General features: G+C 39.3%; 2 protein-coding genes across 2 annotated transcripts; one reads left to right on the top strand and one right to left on the bottom strand.

Annotated features, from left to right (window-relative positions):
• The first annotated feature begins 483 nt into the window (after nt 1-483).
• Nucleotides 484-12,779, top strand: LOC122780634 (guanine nucleotide-binding protein subunit beta-4). The gene is made up of 9 exons (XM_044043727.1): nt 484-691; nt 1,136-1,174; nt 1,548-1,654; nt 4,228-4,291; nt 4,707-4,869; nt 5,252-5,318; nt 6,331-6,532; nt 6,838-7,054; nt 7,845-12,779. Exons 1-9 carry the CDS (start codon nt 635-637, stop codon nt 7,949-7,951), a joined length of 1,023 nt encoding a protein of 340 aa, XP_043899662.1. The 5' UTR covers nt 484-634; the 3' UTR covers nt 7,952-12,779.
• Nucleotides 12,780-13,831: 1,052 nt separating this feature from the next.
• Nucleotides 13,832-24,106, bottom strand: mfn1b (mitofusin 1b). The gene is made up of 18 exons (XM_044043726.1): nt 23,964-24,106; nt 23,373-23,530; nt 23,082-23,217; nt 22,491-22,653; nt 21,969-22,093; nt 21,767-21,875; nt 20,721-20,828; nt 20,332-20,485; nt 20,143-20,210; nt 18,735-18,856; nt 18,319-18,445; nt 17,704-17,808; nt 17,454-17,556; nt 16,501-16,727; nt 16,166-16,360; nt 15,881-16,077; nt 15,143-15,277; nt 13,832-14,702 (listed from the first exon to the last, which is right to left on the bottom strand). The coding sequence occupies exons 2-18, from the start codon at nt 23,518-23,520 to the stop codon at nt 14,633-14,635; spliced, it is 2,292 nt and encodes a 763-aa protein (XP_043899661.1). The 5' UTR covers nt 23,521-23,530; nt 23,964-24,106; the 3' UTR covers nt 13,832-14,632.
• Between the last annotated feature and the right edge of the window lie 1,318 nt (nt 24,107-25,424).

The raw sequence follows: 25,424 nt of genomic DNA, 5'->3' as shown, positions 1-25,424 counted from the left end.
TCATATAATACACTCACAGAAAAATACTGTAGGTACTCATTCTCTTTCTTGCGTAGCCAAAACTGGCCATATTGTCAAATAAACCAGTCAGAACTATGTGCATTACTCAACACACCAACACACACATACTGTATGTTCAGGATTCTTTGGACTGGGTAGAGCACACAGTGCGATGCAGCGACACAAAAGGCTGATTGAGTCGGGAAAGGTCAGAGCCTGGCTCAGATGCCCTTTTGAACTAGACTGGGGGTGTTTGAAGAGCCAGGCCTCGCTCCAGGCTCCACCCCAGCCCCACCCTTCCTCCCCCTATTTGTAGCACCCTCCTTTGGTCTGAACCCAACCCTAAACAGGATTCCTGTGTTTACCTGACTGAAGTGCCCCATCTTTCATTCTCACCCCACTTGTTGAACTAATCGTACTTTTGTCTCTCTGTTTTACAGGTGGTATCTGGTGAAGCGTGTGTGTGTGTGTGTGTGTGTGTGTGTGTGTGCGTGCGTGTGTGTGTGTGTGTGTGTTTGTGTGTGAGTGAGAGTGAGTGAGTGAGTGTGTGCAGGCACACGTGTAGGCACGTGTTTTTATCCAGGCCACTAAGTATTGGGAGCAGATTGTGACCTGAACACACCACAGAGTGACAATGAGCGAGCTAGAACAGTTGCGGCAGGAAGCTGAGCAGCTACGCAATCAGATTCGGGTATGGCAACATTGTGCATGTGTTTGTTTATGTTGATGTGTGTTGTACATGTCCATGTGTGTACTGTATGTCCATCACACGTCTGCCATTGTCTGCTCACTGCAAGCTGTGACTCACACAATTTCTAAAGAAACAGTGACGCACTTGGCATATAAGTTGTCGATCAGACTCCTCCAGTCTCGTGCAGAAATTGGATTCCAGGAATTGATCTATGTATGTCTGCTCCTTACTAATTCTCAGTTGCTGTGATTTGCAATATTTGATTCACATGTTCAAACACTATCTCGCATTTTTTTTTATTATTTTCTTAAGTTCTTAATTTTTTAATTGCCTTACATTGTGTATGTCTATACAGTAACTATTTATCAAGTTAAGTTATGTTGTGCCTTATATAATTAGAATATAGAATATATTTGTCTCTATTCAACATTTTTTCTGTTGCAGGATGCCAGGAAAGCCTGTAGTGACTCCACTCTGTCACAGGTAACCATACTCCCCTAACATGTACTTACTATTCACATGTGTTTTCTGTTGCTTTATTCAAGTTTGTTTGTTAAAATATTTGTTTAAAGCATTATAGGTGGACGTTCAAGACCATAAATGTCACTATGAATGACCTTAACTATGAACTATTACTATAACTATTGTGTATGATAAATTAAGGGTGCAGATGTTCACAAAATACTTCACAAAGAAATCCATGAGTCAAGTGTTGGCCTGTACTATAACTGTTATCTTATAGTCATGTGTATTGTTCATTGTTATTGAGCCTGTTTTGCCCAATCAGCATTCAGTAGTTTTAAGTGCATACAAGCTTTGAGAGTCACTGCTGATACATCTTCCTGTGTTTTGGCAGATCACAGCTGGTTTGGACTCAGTGGGCCGGATACAGATGCGGACACGACGCACTCTCAGGGGCCACCTGGCCAAGATCTATGCAATGCACTGGGGAAGCGACTCCAGGTAGTGTAATTATTCTACTTTGCTGCTTTTGGTTACAGTACATGCTCAGTTGTTGTCTAATTAGATTTATTTTTAATTTCGTACTGATCAAAGTTAATAATCTTTTTTTTAAAATTCATTTTCTCTCCCTAAGTTATTAGAATATTGCAAATATGGAAGATCATATTTTCCCCCCAATCCATTTTTTTTTTTTAGATTTCTGGCACACCGGGCCACCATGAGGACTGCTAACACTACAATATTTACTTGCTAGGGAGGGATAGGCAATAAAGTACCACAGGAGTGCAAACAGTCAAGAGTTTTCATTCTAATCAAACATGGACCCACTTTCAGGAGAGAGCTGGAATATAACTGTGAAATAATAGTCTGGTATGGGCTTCATCTCTGGTCTACAGAAAGTATTAAGATAACATCTTAATTTATCATTTATCATTTTTATAATTCACCTCTTTCACTCCAACCGGTCGAGGCAGATCACTGCATATCTTCGATTCTGGTTCTGACAGAAATTTCTTCCTGTTAAAAGGGAGTTTTTTTCACGCCACTGATGCCTAGTGCTTGCTGACTTTGTGCCTCGTTGGGTTTCTTTTTCTCTCTGATAATCAGGGTTTGGTCTTACATTCTAAAATCTCTTGAGATAAGAGATATGTTGTGATTTGAATTGCACTAATAGTTACACAAGAACCAATACAATGTAATACCAATGCAACTCGACTAGAATAAACACTGGAATAATCATTTTTGATTCATGGTATTGTTTCATTGATGTTTAATGTTTTCTTTCTCTGTGCTCAATATGTCTGTGTCACTCTTGATCTTTCTCTCTGTCTGTCTGTCTGTCTCTCAATGCAATGCACTGTGGCAGTGACGGCAGTCCCAGGTGTGGGGCTATACTACTACCAGTACCACCACCACCACCACCACCACTGCTACTATTACTATTCTACTAATATGACTAATATCACCATAAATGACTGTCACGACTGCCACCTCCACTACTACTGTACATCTGTCTAAGTGCTAAGCACTATTTTACACTCTCACCGTGAGCACAGTGATGTTATTCGCTCTGCACAGAGACAGACAGCCACCTCAGCTAATATATAATATTTTGTTAAAGATGCAGTTTGAAAGATGTACCCAAAACTGATGAGTCCAACCTATCCCATGTGCCCTGATTGGACAGCAACTGTGCGCATACATTGATTTCTCATTGAATAAAAAACCACAAACTGCCTTTTTAACTCACAGTTGTAACTTATTAACTTAACTTATTATGCATGCGGTTCACTAAACATAAAGGGAAAAAGATTTCAGTGGTTCAGTGTGTAACATTTAGGAGGGCTTAATGTCAGAAATGGATTATTCTACACATAACTATCTTTATATAAGTGTAAAATAAAAATAAAAGCAATTTTGTTCCTGTAGTCCTAGTATAAGCCTTTTATATATACTGAAGGTATATATCATTCTGCCATCTTTAGCTAACCTGTTTCTGCAGCAGCCTGCATTTTGAAGCAGGAGCTGACCATGCAAATAATAACAGCTTCGGCCACATAAAACTGGTGCCTTAACTAACAAAGTTTAAAGGAAATAGTGAAAGTGGTAAAAGAGTGTTTACATCCTTTCTGGCATGCGAAGGCCACCATAGCTCCCTGATACGCTGGGGAAGGGAAGAGTGGGTGAAGGAGTCCTCAGTTTGTTGCAATCTGCAGTCTCACCACTCGGTGTCACTAATTCTCACTAATTCTTACACACTGGACCTTTTTAGGTATTCGTTAGATAACAAGGTTAATGTTATAGTTCCACACTTCTGTCCATTCTAAGCAAAATTAGTAAAAACTAAAACCTTCATTTGACTTTCAAAGCTTAACACCATTTTACTAGTAGACTAAACTTAATTGTTCATACTGTTTACTTCAGATTCCAAATTAATTTCTCAAGTGTATGTGTGTGTTGGTTTGGACATGTGTACATGTGTTTGTTCCTACCACCCTCTGGGTGACCCTGCAGAGTTTATTTTGTATACAGCCTCTGACATTTGAGTTAGATGCCTCTCCTCTTGATCGTGGCATAGCACCGTCAAACCACTTCCGGTGTCTGGAGAGATAAAAACACAGCCAGGATAAGAGGGAAGGGCTCCAGCTGTTTGTGCATCTGCATATGTTCATCCTCTCTTTTGTTTCCTACTTTGTCTTCTTCTGTCTTTTCCTTCCTTCCTGTCCCACGTCAGCTTGTTACCAGCGCTTACTAATCTCCTGAGGCCTCCAGCCCCGTCTTGACAGCAGGGCCTGTGTAATGAATATTGCATAGTGTAGGACATAAAAGTGACTTCCCTGCATGAGGAGACTTCTACCAGTAGGTGGAGGAAGAAGGAGAATGGAGGGAAACCTCTGGGGGAGATGAGTAGGGGGCTTTCACAGAGACAGAGATCCTTGTTTGTTCAGATTGTATAGTGCAGTTTGTAAGATGGCTGACTCTCATTGCTTGAACTGGACCAGTTGCATGGACCTTAGATTATGTGTATTTTCAGTGTATGAACTGACTTTAAAGCTGCCCTTATTTGTTTGTAGGTGTCTTGTGAGTGCCTCGCAAGATGGAAAGCTAATCATCTGGGACAGCTACACAACAAATAAGGTGAGAAAACAAATAATCCGTAGCAGAATGTATATTATTTACAGATATATTTAAATCCACCTGAAATATATCACAAGCAGAAGATAAGTCTTGTTTTCGGACATCAACAGTGTGTTGACCCTGCTATTTTTCTGCTACTTTCTGGATCTCATGAACACAGTACAGTTGTATATTATGACCAAAAAAGCAACATTTTCTGAAAAATACAACTATTTAACTTCTGTCATAATTACTATCTTAGTGTTTTTAAGTTCAGGAAATTTTGTTGATTAATGACCTTAAAGTACCTCACAAGATTTTGGACTGGAACTCATTTAGTGACCATAACTTCAGAACCTTACATTAGCCTTAAAACTCAACATTATTCCTTCAATGTATTTAAGAAGGTTGTGACTTTGTCTCTCCCTGTTCTCAGATGCATGCCATCCCACTCCGCTCCTCCTGGGTAATGACGTGCGCTTACGCCCCCTCTGGGAACTATGTGGCCTGTGGAGGTCTGGACAACATCTGCTCCATATACAGCCTGAAGACCCGGGAAGGCAATGTACGCGTGACCCGGGAGCTACCTGGGCACACAGGTAAGACACAGGACCAACCTGTGTCAGTTACTGTACATTTGAATGTATTTTTTTCCCAAGATTGACTGTTCTCTAATACATGTTAAATAATTGTTAAAATACAAAAATTATGCTCCACATAAACACAGAAAAACTTCTGTATTATTTAATTGCTGTGACTTTATAATGTTTATCTCACGACAACCTGCATACAGCCTTCTATCATGTTCAGTGTCTGATTGTACCTGTGACCCACATTTTTCTTTCTGTAGTTTTCAATTGCTGACGGTGCATTTAAATTAACTGATTAAGTTAACAAATCAGACAGTGGGAAACAAAACACTAACGTGTTAGTTTCCACTGCTCTGCTTCTGTCTGATGAGGAACCATTGTCTATCCGCAGGTTATTTGTCCTGCTGTCGTTTCTTGGATGACAACCAGATACTGACCAGCTCTGGTGACACCACCTGGTGAGTTGTTGGCATTGTTGTCCTCTGCCTATAACTCAAAGAGTAGATTAGATTAGACTTTAGCCATTCACACAATTAAAAACAATTATTAATATTCTTCTTTCCCTACTGCATTTCAAACAGAATATGCTCCTCTGCATCAGGGTCCTGGACATGTCAATTTTTTTAAAACCCACACCCGCCCATACCCGTCAAGCACCGTAATGGAGCTGACCTGTTAACAATTATTATGTCTAATGCAGTGTTTCCCAAACCTGGTCCTCATGTGGAACACTGGCCTTCATGTTGTAGACGCTGCCCTGGTCCAACACACCTGATTCAAATGGCCAGCTCATCATCAAGCTCTGCAGAAGCCTGATAACAAGTCGTTCATCTGAATCAGGTGTGAGCAGGGCAACATCTATAACATGCTCCCTGAGAGTTCCCTGAGGACCACTGGTCATATGCAACACCGCACCCGCCCCTACCTGTTAATAAAAGCCCCACAAACTGACCTGTAACTGTGATTAAGATCACACAGACTCTCATACTGACATGCTTCGTTTTTGCTCTCACATTTACAATGCAAATTTCAATTAACCATGGCCGACAATAAAAAAAACACAAAATGCAAAAAAACTAAACGAAACACCCCATATGCACTCACAAAATATAATAAAGCCTCTAAGACCCATGGTTCTCAACTATGGTACATGTACCACCAGTACTGGAAGTTGTAATGTTGTGAAGTTAGCTGTTGCTATTTGCTTGACTTGACTCCTAAATAATTACAGAAATCTATCATCACACGTGAACCCGATTTTCTCTAAACATGTTCTCTGTTTACGTCTGGAGACTTGTGTTATTCTTTGCAAGTAGGTGGATTAGGTGACATGTGCATATAGTATATTAGTGAATGACACCTATTGCCTGTAATATAGACAACTCTCCCGTGCTGTGTACGTCCCTGCTGTCCCTTTATTATAGTGAATGCTTTCATTATTCATTCCTAATTCGAGCTTCTTCCCTGCAGTGCATTGTGGGACATAGAGACAGGCCAGCAGGCCACCACCTTTGCTGGCCACACAGGAGATGTGATGAGTTTGTCTCTAAGCCCTGATTACAAGACCTTCGTGTCAGGAGCCTGTGACGCCACCTCCAAGCTGTGGGACATCCGTGATGGCATGTGCAGGCAATCCTTCACTGGCCATGTGTCCGACATCAACGCTGTCACTGTGAGTACTCGACCTGCAGTCACAGACACACTGCGGGAAGGTGGAGTATAAAAAAGTTATTATGGGTGCTGATTTAAAATGACTCAGTTCTGTTTGATCAAAAGTCAGGAAAAGTACTACAAACTAAACAACATGCACCAGCTAAGTTGCACACACTTGTATTCTCTCTGGATGATTTGTAAGTCTCTGGGAAGAATAAGAATTGTCTTTAAAGAAAATGAACCCCTTTCAGAACAAACCCTCTCTTACAAATAACTACACTTTGCTTCTGCTTGATTTAAGTTTTGTTTTTTTTTCTTCTGCAGTTTTTCCCCAACGGGAATGCCTTTGGCACAGGCTCAGATGACGCCACCTGCAGGCTGTTTGACCTGCGCGCTGACCAGGAGCTGATGATGTACAGCCACGACAACATTATCTGTGGCATCACTTCTGTGGCTTTCTCCAAGAGTGGTCGCCTGCTCCTGGCCGGCTATGACGACTTCAACTGCAACGTCTGGGACACTCTGAAAGGAGAGCGTGCAGGTGAGTGATGTCTGCTTGGACAGATAAATAGATTCAGTATTTTCTGTTTTCAAGAACATTTGGGGTTCAGGTTATCATTTAAAATATTATCGCAGGTTAGGACACTTTGAGGAAATATTCAAGTTGTGTTATTAAAGCTGCAGTGCACTACCGTTGGAGATTTTTGTTATTACTGTGCCTCTGTTTACGTTCCGTGAACATGAATTAAGTAACATTTGTTTGCTGCATACGCATCTGAAAACAGGCTCTGTCAAACAATGTTATTGTGTGCTAATTGTGTGTATCCAGCGGCAACAAATGGGTTTTATAACAGTACAATTCACTTCTGAAACTTTTTGTGGGCTCTTAGTGTTTTCAGTCACACTCCAACCTGTTTTCAGCCATCTCAGTTTACTGGGTTAATGTTGCGTTATCTTGATATAAAATGAATCACTTCCTGTGTGCAGCCAGGTGACATCAGATCTGACACAACGTCACTATATTGAGAAATGGAGTTGTGTGAACTTGTTTAGCAATGGCTTTGAAAGTAACAGATATTCATTTACATGTTAAAGTTATGCTCTAAAGTTAAACTACTACCGGTGTTCACACCAAGTGTTGTTGAAATTGCATTTCAGCTCACCATGGTATGGTCTGAAGCAGTAAACCCTGGCTTGACAACTCAACTCACAAATAATTGTGTAACATACTGACTTGAACTGAACTGCACAGCTGTGTGGAAACAGGGCTTAAATGAGAGGTTTAACACGTGGAAGTTTAACATAAAGATCATTCTTTCCTTGACCTCCAGGTGTGCTAGCAGGTCACGACAACAGAGTCAGCTGTTTAGGAGTGACAGAAGACGGCATGGCTGTGGCCACGGGCTCCTGGGACAGTTTCCTCCGGATTTGGAACTAAAACAAACCACCTCCCTATCATACTCGATCACTGCCTGCCAAACTCCTCCCTGCAAACATACCCAACCCATCCCGACTCATCTGCTGGGCTGGAGCTGAGGGGTGCACACTGTGTCAGCCAAAATCCTCTTAATTCACCCCCAGTTCTCCTCTCCTCTGCCCATCTGTGAGAAAGTATTGACTCTTTCTACCTTTATAAGTGTTTTGTTTTGTTTTTTTTGTCCATGCAGCGACGCACAGCAACAAAACTTAAGAACTTTAATTAAAGTTGTCCAATCAAACTAAATTTTATGAAAAACTGAAGGAAGAAATAGATCTGTTACCATGACCAACAACAAATGAGATGACCATCAGTATGTCAGTATGTAATGTGTGTATATATAAAGACAGTATATATGTACAGCATTATGTGTGTATATATGCATCATATATGCATATATAATCTGTATGTATATGTTTTTGTAGTTTTATTTCCCACCCTTTTAGTTTTTTTTTATATATATATATACATTTTTTTGGGGGGGTTATGTTTTTTTTCAAATGTACATATTCCCATTCCTACACAACAAAAGGCCAGAAACGTGAATTTTGTCCCGTGTGAGTATCAGACAAGTTACATTTAGCAACGGATCATTATTGAACTTAAATCCAACGACAAAAGAAGCATATGGCAAGTAAAAGAAACAATTAAAAACAACTATGATTTGGCTTTTCTAAACTTTGCTTTTTTCATTTATATAAGTGTATTATGGTAAAGGGAAGTGGGAATAATTCTAAATGTTGCTTTCATGTGAGTGATGACTGGCATATTGTTTCCTATTCTTTTTTAACAACATGGCCCCTCGCATTTTGAAAAGTAGTTGTCACACTTAAGAGTGAGAGAGAGGATGTAAAACCAACAAGCTGTTTTCTCAAGGTTGTTTTGGTTTCAGCTTTAGCTTCAAAGTAGTTCCTGCTTCAGCCTTGACTCAAGTTGATCGTGATCTTATTGATATTGGACATTGAATATCTGAGGACCACGGCTGTTTCATGCAAGTAGCTGTGAGTAAAGAATTACATCCCTGTTATTCTCCCTAAACGTTCTCTGCATCTAAGCAGCCCTCCAATTTCATCTGGCCTGCAGAATCTACACGTTTCTCTAAAGTTCAGATGTGCTTCTCAAGTTCCCCATATAAATGATACTGGTGGAGAGAACGGCATCATGCAGAGAAAGACGTATTCTTCCTTGAGCCAAAGCTGTTTTTTACCTGTGAGCCTGTGACAGTAAGGCCTGTGAGGACAAATATAAGAGTGGTCATTTGTTATGGGAGGAAATGAAAGGACCATAAAGGACAGCGTTGACTCGGTCCACAGCTTTTGAGGACTAGAGAAAAGAAGACGAGAAGGAGATGTATGTGTCAGAGCTCACTCTTGTTTTTTATTTTCTTTCTGATTTACTTAATGAAGGATCAGCGAGTCCTTTTTGTTGTCAACACGGTGAGATCTGCGTGACTGCATGGAACTGGTGTCATGTTAGCCACTCCCAAATCACATCAGTGCCACCACATGCCTGTAAAAAAAAGGAAACAAACAAAAATAGATAAGTGTTAATCACACTCAATAGTTCACTTGACAGAAATAGCTAGACGTGCACTCGCGAACACTAGTTCAAATGTAAGTTGGTATTTCTGGCTTTAAGTATTTTCTCACAGGCATCTTTCAGTATTTTAGTTATTCTAAATGTGTGTGAGTTGGACCTATCCATCAGCTGTCTCAGGTGCCTACCTTTTTAAATATAAACATTTGACCAACATTCTTTGGATAAAGAACGGTTCATGCTCTTTCAAGATGTGGCACTTTTGTGTCTCCATTCTGCCTTACAATGCCATACATAACAAGAAGTTAATACTAGCATGGACAACAGTAATGTACTCCTGCTGCTATTCCTTTTTACACGCTGATCAATAAGAATGATTGCTGTTTTCTTTCCTTTACGCCATAGAGGCACATTCTGATACTAGTGAACACTAAAAAGCATGCTTACAGTAAACCACCATGGCCACATGCAGCTCCATACTGCTCCTTATAGCAAGTGTTTTACATCACTTTTTATACAATTCTGTTTTCTACTACTACCATACAGTTTGTAGTATTTATTAAGGTTCAATCAGCTGTCAGTGAAACCCCTGTCTGGCATAACATGATTTCTTGTGATTTTAGAAGGTTTTAGCTGCTTCTACTTTGCTTCGCATTAAAGACTCCATTTTGAGAGAATTCAAAATAACAGGTTTTGTTTTTTAGCCTGAGAGTATATTTGAGATGTGTAGGGTGAGATGTGAATTACATATCCTAATTGAGGTGTATGTGTGTGTGTGTGTGTGTGTGTGTATGTTGGGGAAGAGGAGGGAAGACTAGGGTAGGTAGGGGGTTGATTTGCTATGTGGATAACATATAGATCTAAGTGTTACTTCCTCATTTGTGCCAATGTTATCCACAGACCCTGAGCTGTGAACTAGTCATTGTGACAAAAAGAAAAAAAAAAAACAGAAAACATGTTAGCTCACTTTACACAAGTGCCAGCCTTCTCCATGTCTATCATTCAAGATCATGTGTGTGTTTATACACAGTCTGTCTGTCATACAGGTAAACTGCTTATGTCCCAACATGTTTTTCTACCCCAAATGTTATTGAGCTTATCACACTCACGTTTCCATTTTAAGACACTGGATATCAGATGTTCATGTGTCCCTAGATCTAGTGACACAGTGACAGACTAACAGTTTCTATTTAAAGGAATAGTTTGACATTTTGGGAGCTGTTCACTTTCTGGCTGTTGGGTGATTCCCATACCAATGTTGTGTTAAAACTGTTGGATACTAAGCTTCCATGATTGAGGTCTTCATTTGTTTTCATTCGTTTTTTGAGATGTATGTTTTTTGGCCCATATTTTTGTTTATATGAAAAACAAGTAAAAGCCATGTGGTGCTACAGTGGCTATCATTGTTGCCTCACAGCAAGAACATCACTGATTAGGATTCAGGTTCGACTGAGGGCCTCTCTGTTGTTTTGACATGTTCTCATGTGCGTGTGGTTTCTCTCTGGGTACTTAAAAACATGCAGACATTAATTGGAAACTCTAAACTGACCATGGGTGTGAGAGTGTCTCTGTATCTTTGCCCTGTGATGGACTGGCAATCTGTCCAGAGCCCGCTTTTGCCCCCCACTACCCTCATGTGGAGAATAAAGTGGTAGAGAGTGAATGAATGAATGAAAACCAAGTACTCTGTCACAGTTAGCGCTTTCTGTAGCGTACCCATGAGAGAACCATCACATGATTACTTTGGTATTGTACAAAACATATTAAAAGGTCTAGTGTGTAAGAAATGGAGGACTCCCACACTCACTCCCTCAGCAAAGAAATGTTGTGGCCTTCTGCTGTAGAAACCTGGAGGTGCAAGATGGTGGCCCTTGCCCTAAGTATTCATAAAATTGCCCAGGCGATTCTAAGGCTAAACCCCCCGAATTATTTTAAAGTGAGTTATAGTTGGTGTCTGCCAATAAACCCTCCTAAACTTACACAGTGGATCTTTAATGGAGGGGAATTATTGGGAACTTGACTGTGCTGCCACTCCTGTATTAATATGTAAATATGTTTAAAAAAACTAAATTAAAGAGGAAAAAACAACAAGCAGCAGCCTTGTCTTAGCTAGGAACTCCAGTTGGTTGCCTGGAAACTGGACCAGAACATACAGTTCTCCAGCTTCTTTTTCAGTATTGAACAGACATACTAGCTACATTTGCCATTAATTAGTTTACAGGCATTTTATCAGCAGTTTTTGTTTGTACTTACAAAAAGTTAATCTATAGCTGTTTGTTTCGTTTTCTGACTTTGTGCTAAGCTAAGCTAAGCTAAACTAAGCTAAGCTAGTCTGCAGTAAGTATGGTCGACAGAGACAAAAGTCACCTGAAATTTCATCTCCACCAGAAAGTGAATCATTTATTTCCCTTTCTCAAACCATCTCAACCCATCTTCACTTATTCTGTCATTATATTCTGTGTGAACTTTTAAAAACATAAGCACCATAGTCCTTACCAGGTAAAAACGTGATATTCAGCAGGCGGCCATTTCCTCACAGTGTGTGTAATTCAGCAGTATTAGCAGCTGGAACCTGGAATAGCAAGTTAACACTTTGTGCCTGTGCAGTTCACTCATAAACAGAGGTGCTTTGCTTCGTTCATTAGCACAATCGTCTTGTATTTACTCCCACCCCCCTCCCAATGGTTCAGTCCCATTACTTGTCACCTGCTTGTCTGTCAACACCTGATGCTTTAAGGTCTGAAGTGTCAGGACTTTATTTTAATCCTTGAGTTAACATCTAACTTTAAAGATTAAATGGAAAACCTGTGCAGCATAGTCAGGCAGTGATTGATGATGATGACGATACACTTCATGATCTTAACTGAATTTACAAAAAAAAAAATCACGCACTAAAGGGGAGGGGGGATCGTCACCATTTGAATTGGTTGTATCACACATAACCACCACCACCACAACATCCTCACAAATATAATGCACTGCCCTTTGACTCTACAACCTACTGTTCTGACATTTTCATTTTTTATTTTTGGTTTTATTTATTGTTATATGTAAGCCAGTAAAGACCAGGGACTCGGTGCCATGATAATTCTCTTACAGTGCTATCGTGTGAAATTATAATCACTTGTTATGGAATAATTTTTATAGTCTTTTTCACACCAGACCTTTTTTTTGTATTTGTACAGTGGCTTGGTTATACTGATATGTTGCCATGAGTTATTGTAACCAATAAAAAAAAAGCTTTTAACCAAGAGTACAAACTCTGGCTGATTTTCTTGTGTAGGTCCATAGTTGCAAATGTTTACATAAAGGGTTTATTTTTTTGTACTGCAATACAACCCCATATGCTCTACTATACCTTCTTAAGGGGAGAGGACAGTAGAAAAGTTTCACTCAGTAAATTAGTTATACCAGGTATTTGGCCAAGCAAGTTAACCCTTTAATTTACTACCCTTTTAAGTCATTAAGGACAAAAATGTCCAACAACAAAACTGCTATTAAAACTTCAGTTTAATATTCTTTTCTGCTTTTTTCTGCATACATCTCTTAAAGAACTTCAGTCTTGCTCAAACCTACAAACATTCAATCATTTTGAGGATTTTTACCCTTTAAATTCCAGTTTGTTTACTTGACGTCATTGTTATTTTTAAAAAAAACGAAACAAATTTGTAGTGTTATAACAAATGTTGAGTGGAAAATATTCACACATCTGTTGTCTCGTATAAGAACTGTTGCTCTAAAGAAAGATTAAGATAAAGAAAAAATACATATTACATGTTTAGAAAAATCAGTTCTAAAAAATCAGTTGCTTGCTAGCCAATTTTATTTTTTTAGTTTTATTAACTTGGATGAGTGGGAAATAAAACTGGGAAAAATTATTAAAGCAGTAATACACTCCTACAACATAGTTATTGTGTCTCCATACAGCTCTTTGCTTGTAGGTTGCTATGCCAACATGGCCATATTTAAATGTCCTCTAGGTGGTGCTGGTTGGCAGGTGCAGCAATATCAGTTAACAACCATGCAGCTCCCCCAATTATGTTAACTGTTTACCGCATCTATGATTTGTTCTTTTTTGTTTTGTTTTGTTTGTCATCTTAAAACTCCCAAAGTTCCTTTAACATTTTTTTTTCTTTAAAAATGTCTAACTTCACAAAACATTTTTTTATATTGTGGCAGATTTAATACAGCCAGACAAACGTGGATATACTTCATCAAACATTCAAGGAAAAAAAAACTTTTGTAACTTGTGTAATCACTGCTACAAGTTAAAGGATGTCAACAAAGTAGGATATTAAAAAAATGAAGAGTTTTTCCAAAGTCTTTATTTGTACAGTTTACGATGGTAGAAAATAGAACACAAACCTTCTGCATTTTGAAGACATGCTTTACCAGGTAAGAAAAGTGTTTCCCTTTTTATTATTAAATATATTTATTTTGTTGTTGCTACAATACAGTAGGTAATGTGGCTGAACAGATGCACTGTACAATCATACAGACAAAGTTAATTTGCTTCACAAAAGTCTCAAAAAAAAAAAGGCATAGTCACAGTTCGAAGCATGTTAGTGTCAAAATATAACACCTGATAGGTAGTTTCACACCAGTCGAGATTCTGTCCCGTCCTGGTGGAGTGTCATTGTTCTCCAAGAATCCACAATTTTATTACAGACAGGTTAGTTTTACAGTTTTTTTCTACCACTGTCTCTTAAGCACCTGGCAGCAGAGGACACAAAAATACTGTCATGTCTGGGCCTTCAAATTTCTCTGTCCATTAAGAGACAAACACTAGATTCTCATAATGTATTTACTACTTCAATTATCGATTCATTTTGAATAGAAGATGTGACCAAAAAAAAGTTATATACACATTAAAATGTACAAAAAGGACAAAATCTTTCAAAGATTTTGAAGATTTTCAAAAGCCAAATTAAATCTGGCATTCTGATGTATGGCATTTCATTGACCATCAAAATAGCCTTGGATTTATTGTCTGTTGAGATTAATCATATGCTCTTTTCACTACACCACAGTGTCCGTGGTGTAATGTGGGTGATGAAGTCCGGGTGTAGTAAGGAGGACATCGTGAACGACAAATGACTGGAGAAATCACTGCTGTGGCTGCAGGTACTGGTTTGTGAACTCCTCCAACTGCCTCTCTAGGTCTGTGGCTTTATGTCTACAGAGGAAACAAACACACGTCAATGTTGGAGCAGCTTCCACCAACGCACAACCCATGTTTTTACACTTCTAGAATTGTTCTATAACAGCTGTTTTACAGGCCTGACTATTACACTGACTGATTAGATATGGACCCTAACCCTAATAGAATAACCTGACATGCTAAGACAGTGCTACTACCTATAATTTTCCAAAATGTCTTCATATTCTGGCAGATATTTATGTAGCAATAGATTTAGAAATTGCTCTTTTAACCTCTCAATCAGGTTGACAGGTTATTACACTCTTCTAATGGTTCTGCAAAGGCAACTCTGGGAAGTCTGACCAAATATGTGGATGTTAAAATGGACTGTTTCTTAAATTATTTTTCTGCTGTTCCTGTCACTCAGTCATTCTACCCTTCACGGTGCTGCCTATAAGAGAAGAAGCAGGACAAACCGCAGACTCTTGGAGCGACTCTGGACGGTCTCCAGCTGATCGATCTTGGTTGTCAGTTGACGGATTTCTGCCTCAAGCTCTTTCTGTGTCTGGTCCACCTGCTGACAGAGCCGAGCAAAGGTCGTGGCCATCTCCCTGGCAACGCAGAGGGCACGGTATCACACTGCTTGTTTATTTAGTGCCGACACACACATGAAAATGCAGGGTGGGCCACAGCTTTGTGTGCACATTAGGAATTTTGTCAGTAGTTTACGTACCACTGAGACCCAGACACTTACACCTGGGCCACACTGGATGCATTTGCAGTGAATGATGACTGCTCATCAGTTTGCTTTTAAATTGCATCTTTAATAATGTTCTTTTAAATACTCCTCTTTAACCAACTAAATATAAAAACTCTTCACTATAAAGCCAGGCACCTGTTGGAAAACTAAAAAGATTCTGGCAACCAAAAGGCAAGAGTGCTTCTACTTTGGAACAGGTACAGAAAGTGTTGTGGTTGTGTCATACATCAGACACCTGTTTTGCTGTAAACAACTCACAGATCCCAGAACAACTAGGTGAAGCAGTGGCTAGTCTAGTCTGTTATTACATGAGTTAAATGAAAAGCAAAATGTTCTGTATGTACCCATGCCTGAGAAAGGGTAATGAGAAAATAAACAATCATGCAGATTAAGGAATAATACAGACTGAACGAATAATAGAACATCTACTTAATTTGGGCCACTGACAACTTACTGTTGGACCTGGTGACTGCAGTTACTACTGGTGAAGCTGACTATGAGCTGCAGCTTCTCTGATGCGTAGTCTACAAATTGGCGCTTCAGAGTTCGCTCCTTTGCTTTTGTTGTCCAGGTAAGTCTCTCGTACAGGTACAACAAGCCATACATCGAGGCTGACAGAGCGATCAGCCTCCAGCCAACTGTTTTCCACACCTTAAACAAAACAGACAGAGGTTGGGGTGAGCGTAGTAAAAAAATTTCTATTTTACATAATTATTTGTATGTCGAGTAAAGAACATACCACTCCTCCAACAAGGATTACACCCATTGAAGAGCGGGAGGTGAGGGAAGCCACATTGGTTGCCATCGCTAACATCATGTCCTCCTGGGTCATGACGGCCGTCTCGTGGTTGGGTTGAGATATTGTGGAGGGCGGTCCCGAGGAAGGTGTACAGGCTGGGGGAAGAGCTGGTCGAGGAGCCTGAGTAATGCCATGCTGAGTTTAGTGAAAACAAAAACAAAACAACATGTTCTGTGAAATGAGTCGACTGAATCAGACCAGATTAATCACCAGGCAGGTTGCAGTACAAGAAATCAAGGTTTTTTCACAGTCTTAAGTCCCAGGACATACAGTACCTGGAAGTTCTGGTCCATCAGTGTGAGTGCTCTCTGTGCATTGACTGATCCCAGGAAGCGGTGAACTAACACTGTCCAGCCCAACGAAAACTGAAACTCAATGTTCTCCTGGAAGTCAGTGCAAAGTTTGGAGAAGTTGAGGTCGTAACTTAGGTCAAATTTTCTGTTGGGCAACAGCATCTGGACCTGACTCTGGGCAGTGGAGGGAAGCAGAGGGAGCATGCTATCTGGAGAAAGAAAAATGGAGAATACGAATTACACACACAACAGCTGGTGGAACATTATTATGCAGCTTGGTGTGAATTTGTATTTTTAACATGTACTGGTGAACCATGACACAAGGTGAAATTATACCACCACATTATAAGTTATGGCCTACAGAGCAGACATTGGTTGTTTAATCTCTGTTAATGGAAATGTAATGAAATGTTTTTTCTTTGGTGTAAGCAGGAGAAAGTGATACAATCCTGCAGTAATGGTCTCTCATTAAGGAGGCCATTGACTGGGTACAAGGAAGCTTATTTTACCCACTCCACTGCTAGACCTAACCAAGCTTCTGCACCAAAATAACTTTATTAATTATTATTACCACTTATATTCAATCAGTCAGTTCAACAAATATATTCAGTCCTATGACTCAGTCTGAAGCAGTGTTATTAATCAGGCATAATATACTGTTTCTGACCATTTTAACAACTAATCTTATTTTGAATAGATAGACCAGCCATTTTGAAAAAGATATCAGTTTGATAAATAAATTAGAACTTCATTCCCCCCCAGAAAACCTCCTGTGATCCACCAGTGGGTCACGAAATGGTCTCTAGCAAAGACCAGTCTGAAGTTTACAGTTTACATGCTAAGAGATACAAGAACTGAACAAATGTGTTCACTGACAAAATGACCAATTACGGATTAAAATGGCAATCCCATGATTTTACACATAGGTCAATTACCTATCATGTAACTTTGAGAGGACTGAACAGAAGCGTTAACAGCGTCAGAGCAACGGAAGGCCAGGTTCTTCCCCATCCCCTTCTCCACATGAGTGAGCAGATCCTACCAACAGCAACACAAATTAGTGGTTGACATGGAAACGACGGAGCAGAGGACACGTCTTTCTGTTCTCTGGCTGAAGGGCACCAAACTCACACACCTGCCTAGGAAAGGTGTGATAACCAAGAATTAAACTATGCCTCTACTTACAGTCTTATAGATCTTGAGAACATGAGGTGAAGGGTGGAAGTCGGAGTGAAACTCGTCCACAATTACATGGAGGCGGCAGATCTCTTCCCCCATTGCACTGGACACCTGGATGAATCACAGCAGGGTTTACCAACATTTTTATTTGGGTACCAGCTATTTAAAGATGAAAAACCTATGGTAACTTAAGTCACACTATTCTGACCTTTTTGACCATCTTTTCTAATCTTTTACTCATTATTTATTCAAACATACACCCATAGATCTTGTGTAAAAAAATGATGCTGCAACACTAGTAGTTGTAGACATTAACTACTAGTAATTCTATGAATAAGTGACCAAGGCTTGATTAATTACATGTTTTCAATGTTAAATGTTTCCTGCATTGTATTATGGCTGAAGGTGGTTGGGTGTATTGTGGTGGTGATGTGATCTATCTTTTGAACGGTTGGTCCTTGTCTGTAAAACTGATCATAGATTTTTAAAAGACCACATAGCCACAGTTCTGCTATGCTGTTGATGGCTGAAATCCACACAGTATCACACAGCGAGAATACAGAGAGACTGGCCATTAATTAGAATATACAATCATTCTCTACCAGTTGTCATTTTCATTACCTTGGATTCCACATCTTCACTTATGGCCTTGATCTTTTTCTTGATTTCACTGATCAGCAAGTTGAGCTGATTCCTGACAAAGTCCAGCCGGTCCATCTGATACTCTCTGTCCTCCTGTGCTGCCACTCTGAAGCCCAACCCCGGTCAGAATCAAAGTCAAAAACACAATCTAGCAGCCAACTTATTTAAGAAAACACAGGGTTAGGAAAAGAAACACAGACCACTACAGCATCTGGTATCTTACATTTAACCTATACAATCTTTTGTTTTACAATCGATCTCAATACGTTCTTCATACCACTGACAAAAAATATCAGTTGGACATTATTGTAAAATGTAACTAAATTCATCTTTTTCCACACATTCCCAATTACAAATGTAGGGGATAAATAATTATAAACAGCAAAGATACTCACCGTTTCTCCGCTGCCTCAATGTTGATGGCGTCCATGATGCTCTTGACTTTTTCTGTGATCTGCTTGGCCCTGATAGTGTGCTGCTCAAACTTTGTTTTCACTGCTGACTGCGAGATACACTCCTGCGAGGCCGTGACACACAAGTTACTGTGACAGTTATAGGGGCTGCTGCTGGATAGAGTGCATATAATCACACGCTACCACCAGGGATGAACAGAGGACAAGATGGACACCTGCTACTTTCAACATAGGAAAAGAAAAGAAATAGAGAACTTAGGTGTGTAAATGACAGCAGCAGTGTGTGCATCTTGCATCCAAAAGCCCACCGTTCTTTTAAAGTCACAGTCATATGTAGGCAAAACCACAGCAAAAGAAGAAAAAAGTATATGCAACTAAGAATTTAAGTGAAAGAAAAAAACGTGTAAAAGAGGAATTGATCTGGGATAAATGATATTATTTATCTTACGTTCAATGCATGAGCCATATTATCAGTCATCATGCTAGAAATACTTCTTTTCTTTTTTTTTGTATCTACTGTAGATTGTTCACAACAGACAAAAGGTTAACCCACTACAGTTATTGACCATTAAGGGTATCGAAACATTCTCCAAAATGGAGAAATTCCTTTTCTCCTAATCAAAAAAAACAACAACACAGAAACACAAAAACACAAAGAAAATTCAACAATAAATATCAGGCAGAGCGAAATCAAAAGTGGAACAAAAACAAATGGATGTCCTCGCCCAAGTGAATCTAGACTTCAGCAATGAAGACGCAAGTTGATGGAAAAGGCACAGTGACTGGTCTAAATGGTTGTGAGGCTGCCAGTCTGACACTGTGCACTTGTTGTTGAAGTCTAACCAGTAAGTAAGAAGCCAGTGCCTGATTGGTCAGTGGTCATTAAGTTATGAGAGCGACTCTCACAGCTGCTTGCCTTATTCATGCACACACTCACACACATACTTTCATAAAGGAACTTCATTTCTCCAACACGCATCTCTCAAATGCCTGAGATGATTGAGTGACGGACAATAAATTAAGCTCTGGTTCATGATCTGATCAAGAAACCAATGGTTGTATTATCTTGCCAAAAGCAATTAAGAGATTCATTCTGTCCAGAAGATGTCCTATCCAGTTTATACACCAAATCCTGTTATTATCAGCTGGGACTATTTATCTGTGCAGTCTATGGGTTTTGAAGGGATACACACTAATTACACCTTATTCAGCTTCTTATATCTATATATACATATACATATATATACATATAAATATATCTATATCTATATACATAGATATATATATATGTATATACACTCGTGTGTTGTGTTATCAATGTCAAATATGTGTCAATATAACTGTCTCTGATTTTTTTCTAAAATCTGTCTCTTGGGCTTCAGACACCAACCTCAAACCTTCTCTCAAAGTTCTGAAACTCCTTCAACCTCTCCTGGAAGCCCTCGGCCAGAGCTCCACCTGTTGGAGTAATGAACATCCCGTTTGTAAACAATATTGCAAACAAAGCTTCAAACAGTTTCTCCATCTGTTTCTATAACACACAGCTACAGCATCACCTGCAGGTTTACCATTTCCTCACCTGTTTCGGGCATGCCCTGTGCACGCTGCATGCGAGAGTTGAGCACCTCTTTAGCGGAGACGAAGAAAATGCGGTTGGGTGCCTGCTCACGGTCAACGACCTTCAGCTCCTCTACAAGGAAGTTGACACAGCGGTCTGTGTGCTGCTTCCTCACCTATAGCAAGACATGTCATATTTTTAGTGGAAATCAGTATTTCTATGTTTGAAAATCAGAAAAGTTTAATTCAGTTGCAAACACATTTAGTGTGTTCACTTCAGCCAAATTGTATAACACATTTTTAAAAACTCAACGGTCACTGAAGCTTTCACAAAACTTACTTTATGACCAACTTTATAACTTTTTGACAAATCTGTTCCCAAAATGAAACAGCTTAAGAGGAATGACTCACGTCCTCCATGTATTCTGGTTCATTTGCTGAGGCGTCCCATCGGTTGTTGAGGATGAAGATGTTTGGCTTTGAGAGACGTTCATTCACTTTGTGAAAAAAGTGCTTTTCCTGGAGGGAGGAAGAGCAAAACAGAACAGATAAAGAGGTCAGCGACATTATGGTGAGTGGGTAAAAAAAAATCATTATTCTGTCTTTTACTCTTTTACACATGAAAATGTCATAAATATTTTAAAATTGTGTTAATTTTTATTATTTTTCATTCAGTATATACTGTACACCCAGTTTCTGGTATTATCCACAAACAAGCTATTATTTTAGGGAAGTTGGTGTTGCATCATGGAAAAAATGTTATTGCAAAACACTCCAGGAGAATTCAGGCTTTGGCAGACATTTTTTTTTGCTTCATTACCATCTTACATTAGGTCTATGTTTGTTTCTACTGACCAGCCCAGAGAGGAATGTGTGTTTGTGTCCCCTTTAAGAGCTGACACCAGCTTTAAGAGCTCTTGGATGGACTGTGCTCCCAGCTTCATATTGCATGAATGCCTGAGCTGACAGGAACAAGAGTGGGATCTATGTGAGGCTGGATACAAACACAGGCAGCCACATTCCATGATCTGTAATCAGCTCTGAGTGGAACACATACACAGTGATCCCTTCAGTCCATAAAAGTAACAGACATCCCTGAAAAACCTACTTAACTAGCTGTTGGTGCTGAGTAAACAGTGAAATAATAGCACTGTCTTCACACCAGAAACAGAAGGAAGATTGAGTGATGATGATGCATTAATGTGATCCAAACTATTCACACAATTATTTAGACTTGATGAGAACAGGTTCTGTAGTTTAAACAAATCAGTGACAGAGCAACAGCATAATACAAAGTAATGCAAAGTTGTTTTTCTAGCTTAAAAGTATGTATTATAGTGCAGGTGTAATGTAAGACCAACAATTAAACCTAATTACAACATAGAGTAACAACATAAAATGGACATTCCACAGGACATTGGCCAAAGATGAGCTTCATATGGTTGAGAAACATTTACCGTGTTCATGAGAGTAGATTCAGAGTTGGCCACCAGCACAAAAACATCAGCATCCAGGCAAAACTTGTCAATCCAGCTGTCTAGTTGTGTTGTAACATCGGTCCCAGGGCTAAAGGTAAAGATGTGTTATATTTTATATTTATATCAAAGTTTTCTCTGAACTTCTTGTGAGTTTCCAGACTTGACTGATAGATCTTGTTACCTGTCTACAAGAACTAGGTCATCTCGAAGCAGTGCACACTTGGTTTTTGGCCAAAACACTTGTACAAGACAGCCAGCATCCAGACTCTCATCCATGTGGAGTGCATGAGCTAGTTGGTTTACAGTCTGAGGAAGAATTGGAAACACACCTTTGTCATGAATGTTGTAAAGGCTCTAATCTAAAGTCTGTTACATTCAGGTTTAGCTCATTATAAAAGAAACCCAATGTTTATTTTTTGCATTGTGGGAAGAACTCAAAAACACCACACCGACTGAGGAAATTACAAGAAGACAATAAATGAAAGCAATGAAGATTCTAACCTCAGGCATTCATTTCAGACACCCGACACCACGGTAAACACCCTGTTTAATTTTAGTTTTACTTTCTAGAATTCTCAAAACTGAAAACAAGTTGCCAATAGCAGTTTTCAGGTATTACAAGCGTCAACAGGATAGGTGTATAAGATGCAAAACAGTACTAGTAAAGCAAACCTTCCAAATAAATAAAAATTAAAACATGTACCTTGATGCTTTTCTCCTCATCAGAGCCCTCTGTTTTGAGGTAAGATTTGTCCTCATCTGTGCCTTCCACACTCAAAAAACAGTTAGTGGTGTGGCCGATACCACTGGGCAACACGCGGTCTCTCAGCATGGCATTAATTACTGTGCTTTTGCCATTACTGGTTCTATGAACACAAAAACAAGAAAACTTGGGTATAATGTTCGTGTTTTAACAATAAAGGGAGGAACCAGTAAGATATTATCTATGCCTTTTACTGCAGCAATAATTACATGAATAAAACCTCTAAGGTTTTCCCACGCACCCACCATCAGTGATAGACTTACAGTTTCCTTTTGAAACATACATTGAAACATACATTAACATTCATTTCAGCTTTACGAATGAGAGAGAGATTTACCAAAGGAAAATTAATAAGATGAATAAACAGCATCACCTCAGTAACTCAAGCAGAACTAAATAAAAAAAGAAAAAGAAAAGAAATAAAAGTAGCCATCTACAACTTCAACAAAAAAAATGCCTATGTCAAGTTTTCATCACACCAGAAAACATTTAAATATATTACTTTCCAAATATAAATAAATGCATCAATACCTGCCAAAAAAAGCCACTTTCATATGTCGGCGTGCCAGCACCTCTTTAATAATAGCAAGTTTGTCCGCATAAGACTGAATCTCCAGCTTCTGATCCTGATGAGCAATTTTCTCCAGAGCCTTATTTCCACAGGTTTCTGTTGACAAAACAGTCATAACACAAGAGAGAAACTCAACATCTCCTTTATCATCCACTCACACTGGGAGAGCTGTTTGATAGATGACAACTACAGGTGACATAACTGTGTTTAATCGCTTTCCAGTCTTGAAAACATGATTAAAACTGTTTTACCTTCTACAAACTCTGAAGTCTCTTTCACATAATCCAACAGTTGTAGAAACACATCACTGATCTTCTTTTTGGCGACAACAAAGTGCTTCAGAGGGGAAAACTCGCCCCGAGCTGAGTCTGTCCGTCTGAGTGGTGGAGCTGCAGCCATGGTGCTCAATCTGGAAACACAGAGGGTCAAAAGGGGCAAACACAGCAATGTCAATGGACATGGACAGAACAGTATCTGTTGTCATGGAACCACACTGGTAAAATCATGCGGTTCGGCTTATATTTATCCTGTAAGATTACGTTAAAACAGTAACTTTTGCTAAGCATCTCCTACAGTGAAGGAAAGCTGTGTCTTTAGCCAGATTATCCAACTGTAAATGAATACATAAAAAGGTCACAGATACACAATACAATAACATAAACTGGCTGATACGAATAACATAGGGACGTGTTTGTATTTTATTAAGCGACAAAAGTCTGAAATTGTTGAGTTAATCGACCGGGCGCGTGCAGCTGACAAACAAGCTAACAGTTTAGCTAACTTCTCAATCGGTGCCGCGGTAGCGATCAAATATCGTTCATTTGACGAGATTATTTACTCACCACAGTCCTGGAACAGCCAGTATCCTCTTCTCATAACACAAATAATACTGTTTAGCGTTAATATAACACTGAATCCCTTTCAGCGCTAATAAAAAACTCGCTGCGGTCAGAGCTGACCTGATAATCAACGCTCCGCTGTCAGACTGCTGTGTAATACACTAATTTCCGGTAAAATTCAAAATGAAACCCCATTTGACAAAATGCCAATACAATGTGTAAAGATAAGATTTGAAATAGGCTGACTTGCATATGCTTTAAATACCTGTGGCCGTTGTCTTTAGAATTCACCTGATTCCCCATCAGATGTGATTTAAGAAATCTTATTTAACGTCTTATTTTTCATGATTTTTACAGCACCTTTTTTTGTTTAATTTTTCAGCATTGTAGTCAACTTTGGTTAGATTTTATTGGCATAGCCATAGCAGCTCATTCTCTAATTAGAGATACAGGATACAGGAATGAAAATAGGTTTCACATTCTTTAATACAAATCTCTACATTTTATTTCATATCAGCCACACACATAATGTCACATCTTAAGTGGAAAACAATGCAAAGCGAGAGTTTGGATCAGCTTTTTTTTTAATCTATAGTTAATTTAAAAATAAAATGAAACTTTTGCACTATCCTTACATGCTACATTTTCTATATCAGTTTTATTTCGAAAGAATGTTCCTGCTCTGTTCCGGTTGAGGGCTGACAGGATGGGGACAGGGGGCGGAGTCATGTAAAGAGAGGTTCGCGGGCAGCAGCCAATCAATGAGCAGAGAATGCATCCAACCCCTGACATCAGACACGAGAACAGTTCACAACACAAATACACACAAGTACAGCTGATAATACACAGGTCACCAAGATTAACCGCACGCCAAAAATAAAACAATAAATACTTTAATCATTTATCATTTAAAATGATAGAGACAGTGGTATGGAATTTCCACATCACAGCTTCAAATGTTTTTATGTTGTATTTATTTATGTGTTTATTATTTTCACCAGGTCACTCTACATCAGAGCCTCCTAAACCTCCGAGGTTTAAGCCCATAAAAAGTTTTGCAAAATATCCGAGGTCCACACTTTAACAGCATTAAACATATATCATACATTAAATTGTGAGTATAGCGAGACATCCCCATACAAGGTCTACCTGTGATACCTCCAAGGCACACCTTGGAAAGCACTGCTCCAATGTTTTCACATATTTCCACGTGTCTATGACGTCAGAAGGCTGTTTCAAAAGCCTCATCTTTATGATCATGACCAGTACTCCTCATGGAGACCAGAACCTGGTCCTAATGAGACAGAACCACAATTCTGAGGGACTGGTTAAATTAAGATTTTAATTGTGGTTTAGTTAAGGTTAGGGTTAGGCATCAACTGGTTATGGTTAAGAATAGGGATAACGCTTTGTTTAGGCTGTCCAGATGAATGGAAGTCACCTGTGTGTGTGTATGTGTGAGAG

Source organism: Solea senegalensis, linkage group LG14 (assembly GCF_019176455.1).
Source record: "Solea senegalensis isolate Sse05_10M linkage group LG14, IFAPA_SoseM_1, whole genome shotgun sequence".
NCBI classification, from domain to species: domain Eukaryota; kingdom Metazoa; phylum Chordata; class Actinopteri; order Pleuronectiformes; family Soleidae; genus Solea; species Solea senegalensis.
The sequence above is the reverse complement of the archived record's forward strand: the minus strand, read 5'-3'. Positions and strand labels throughout refer to the sequence as shown.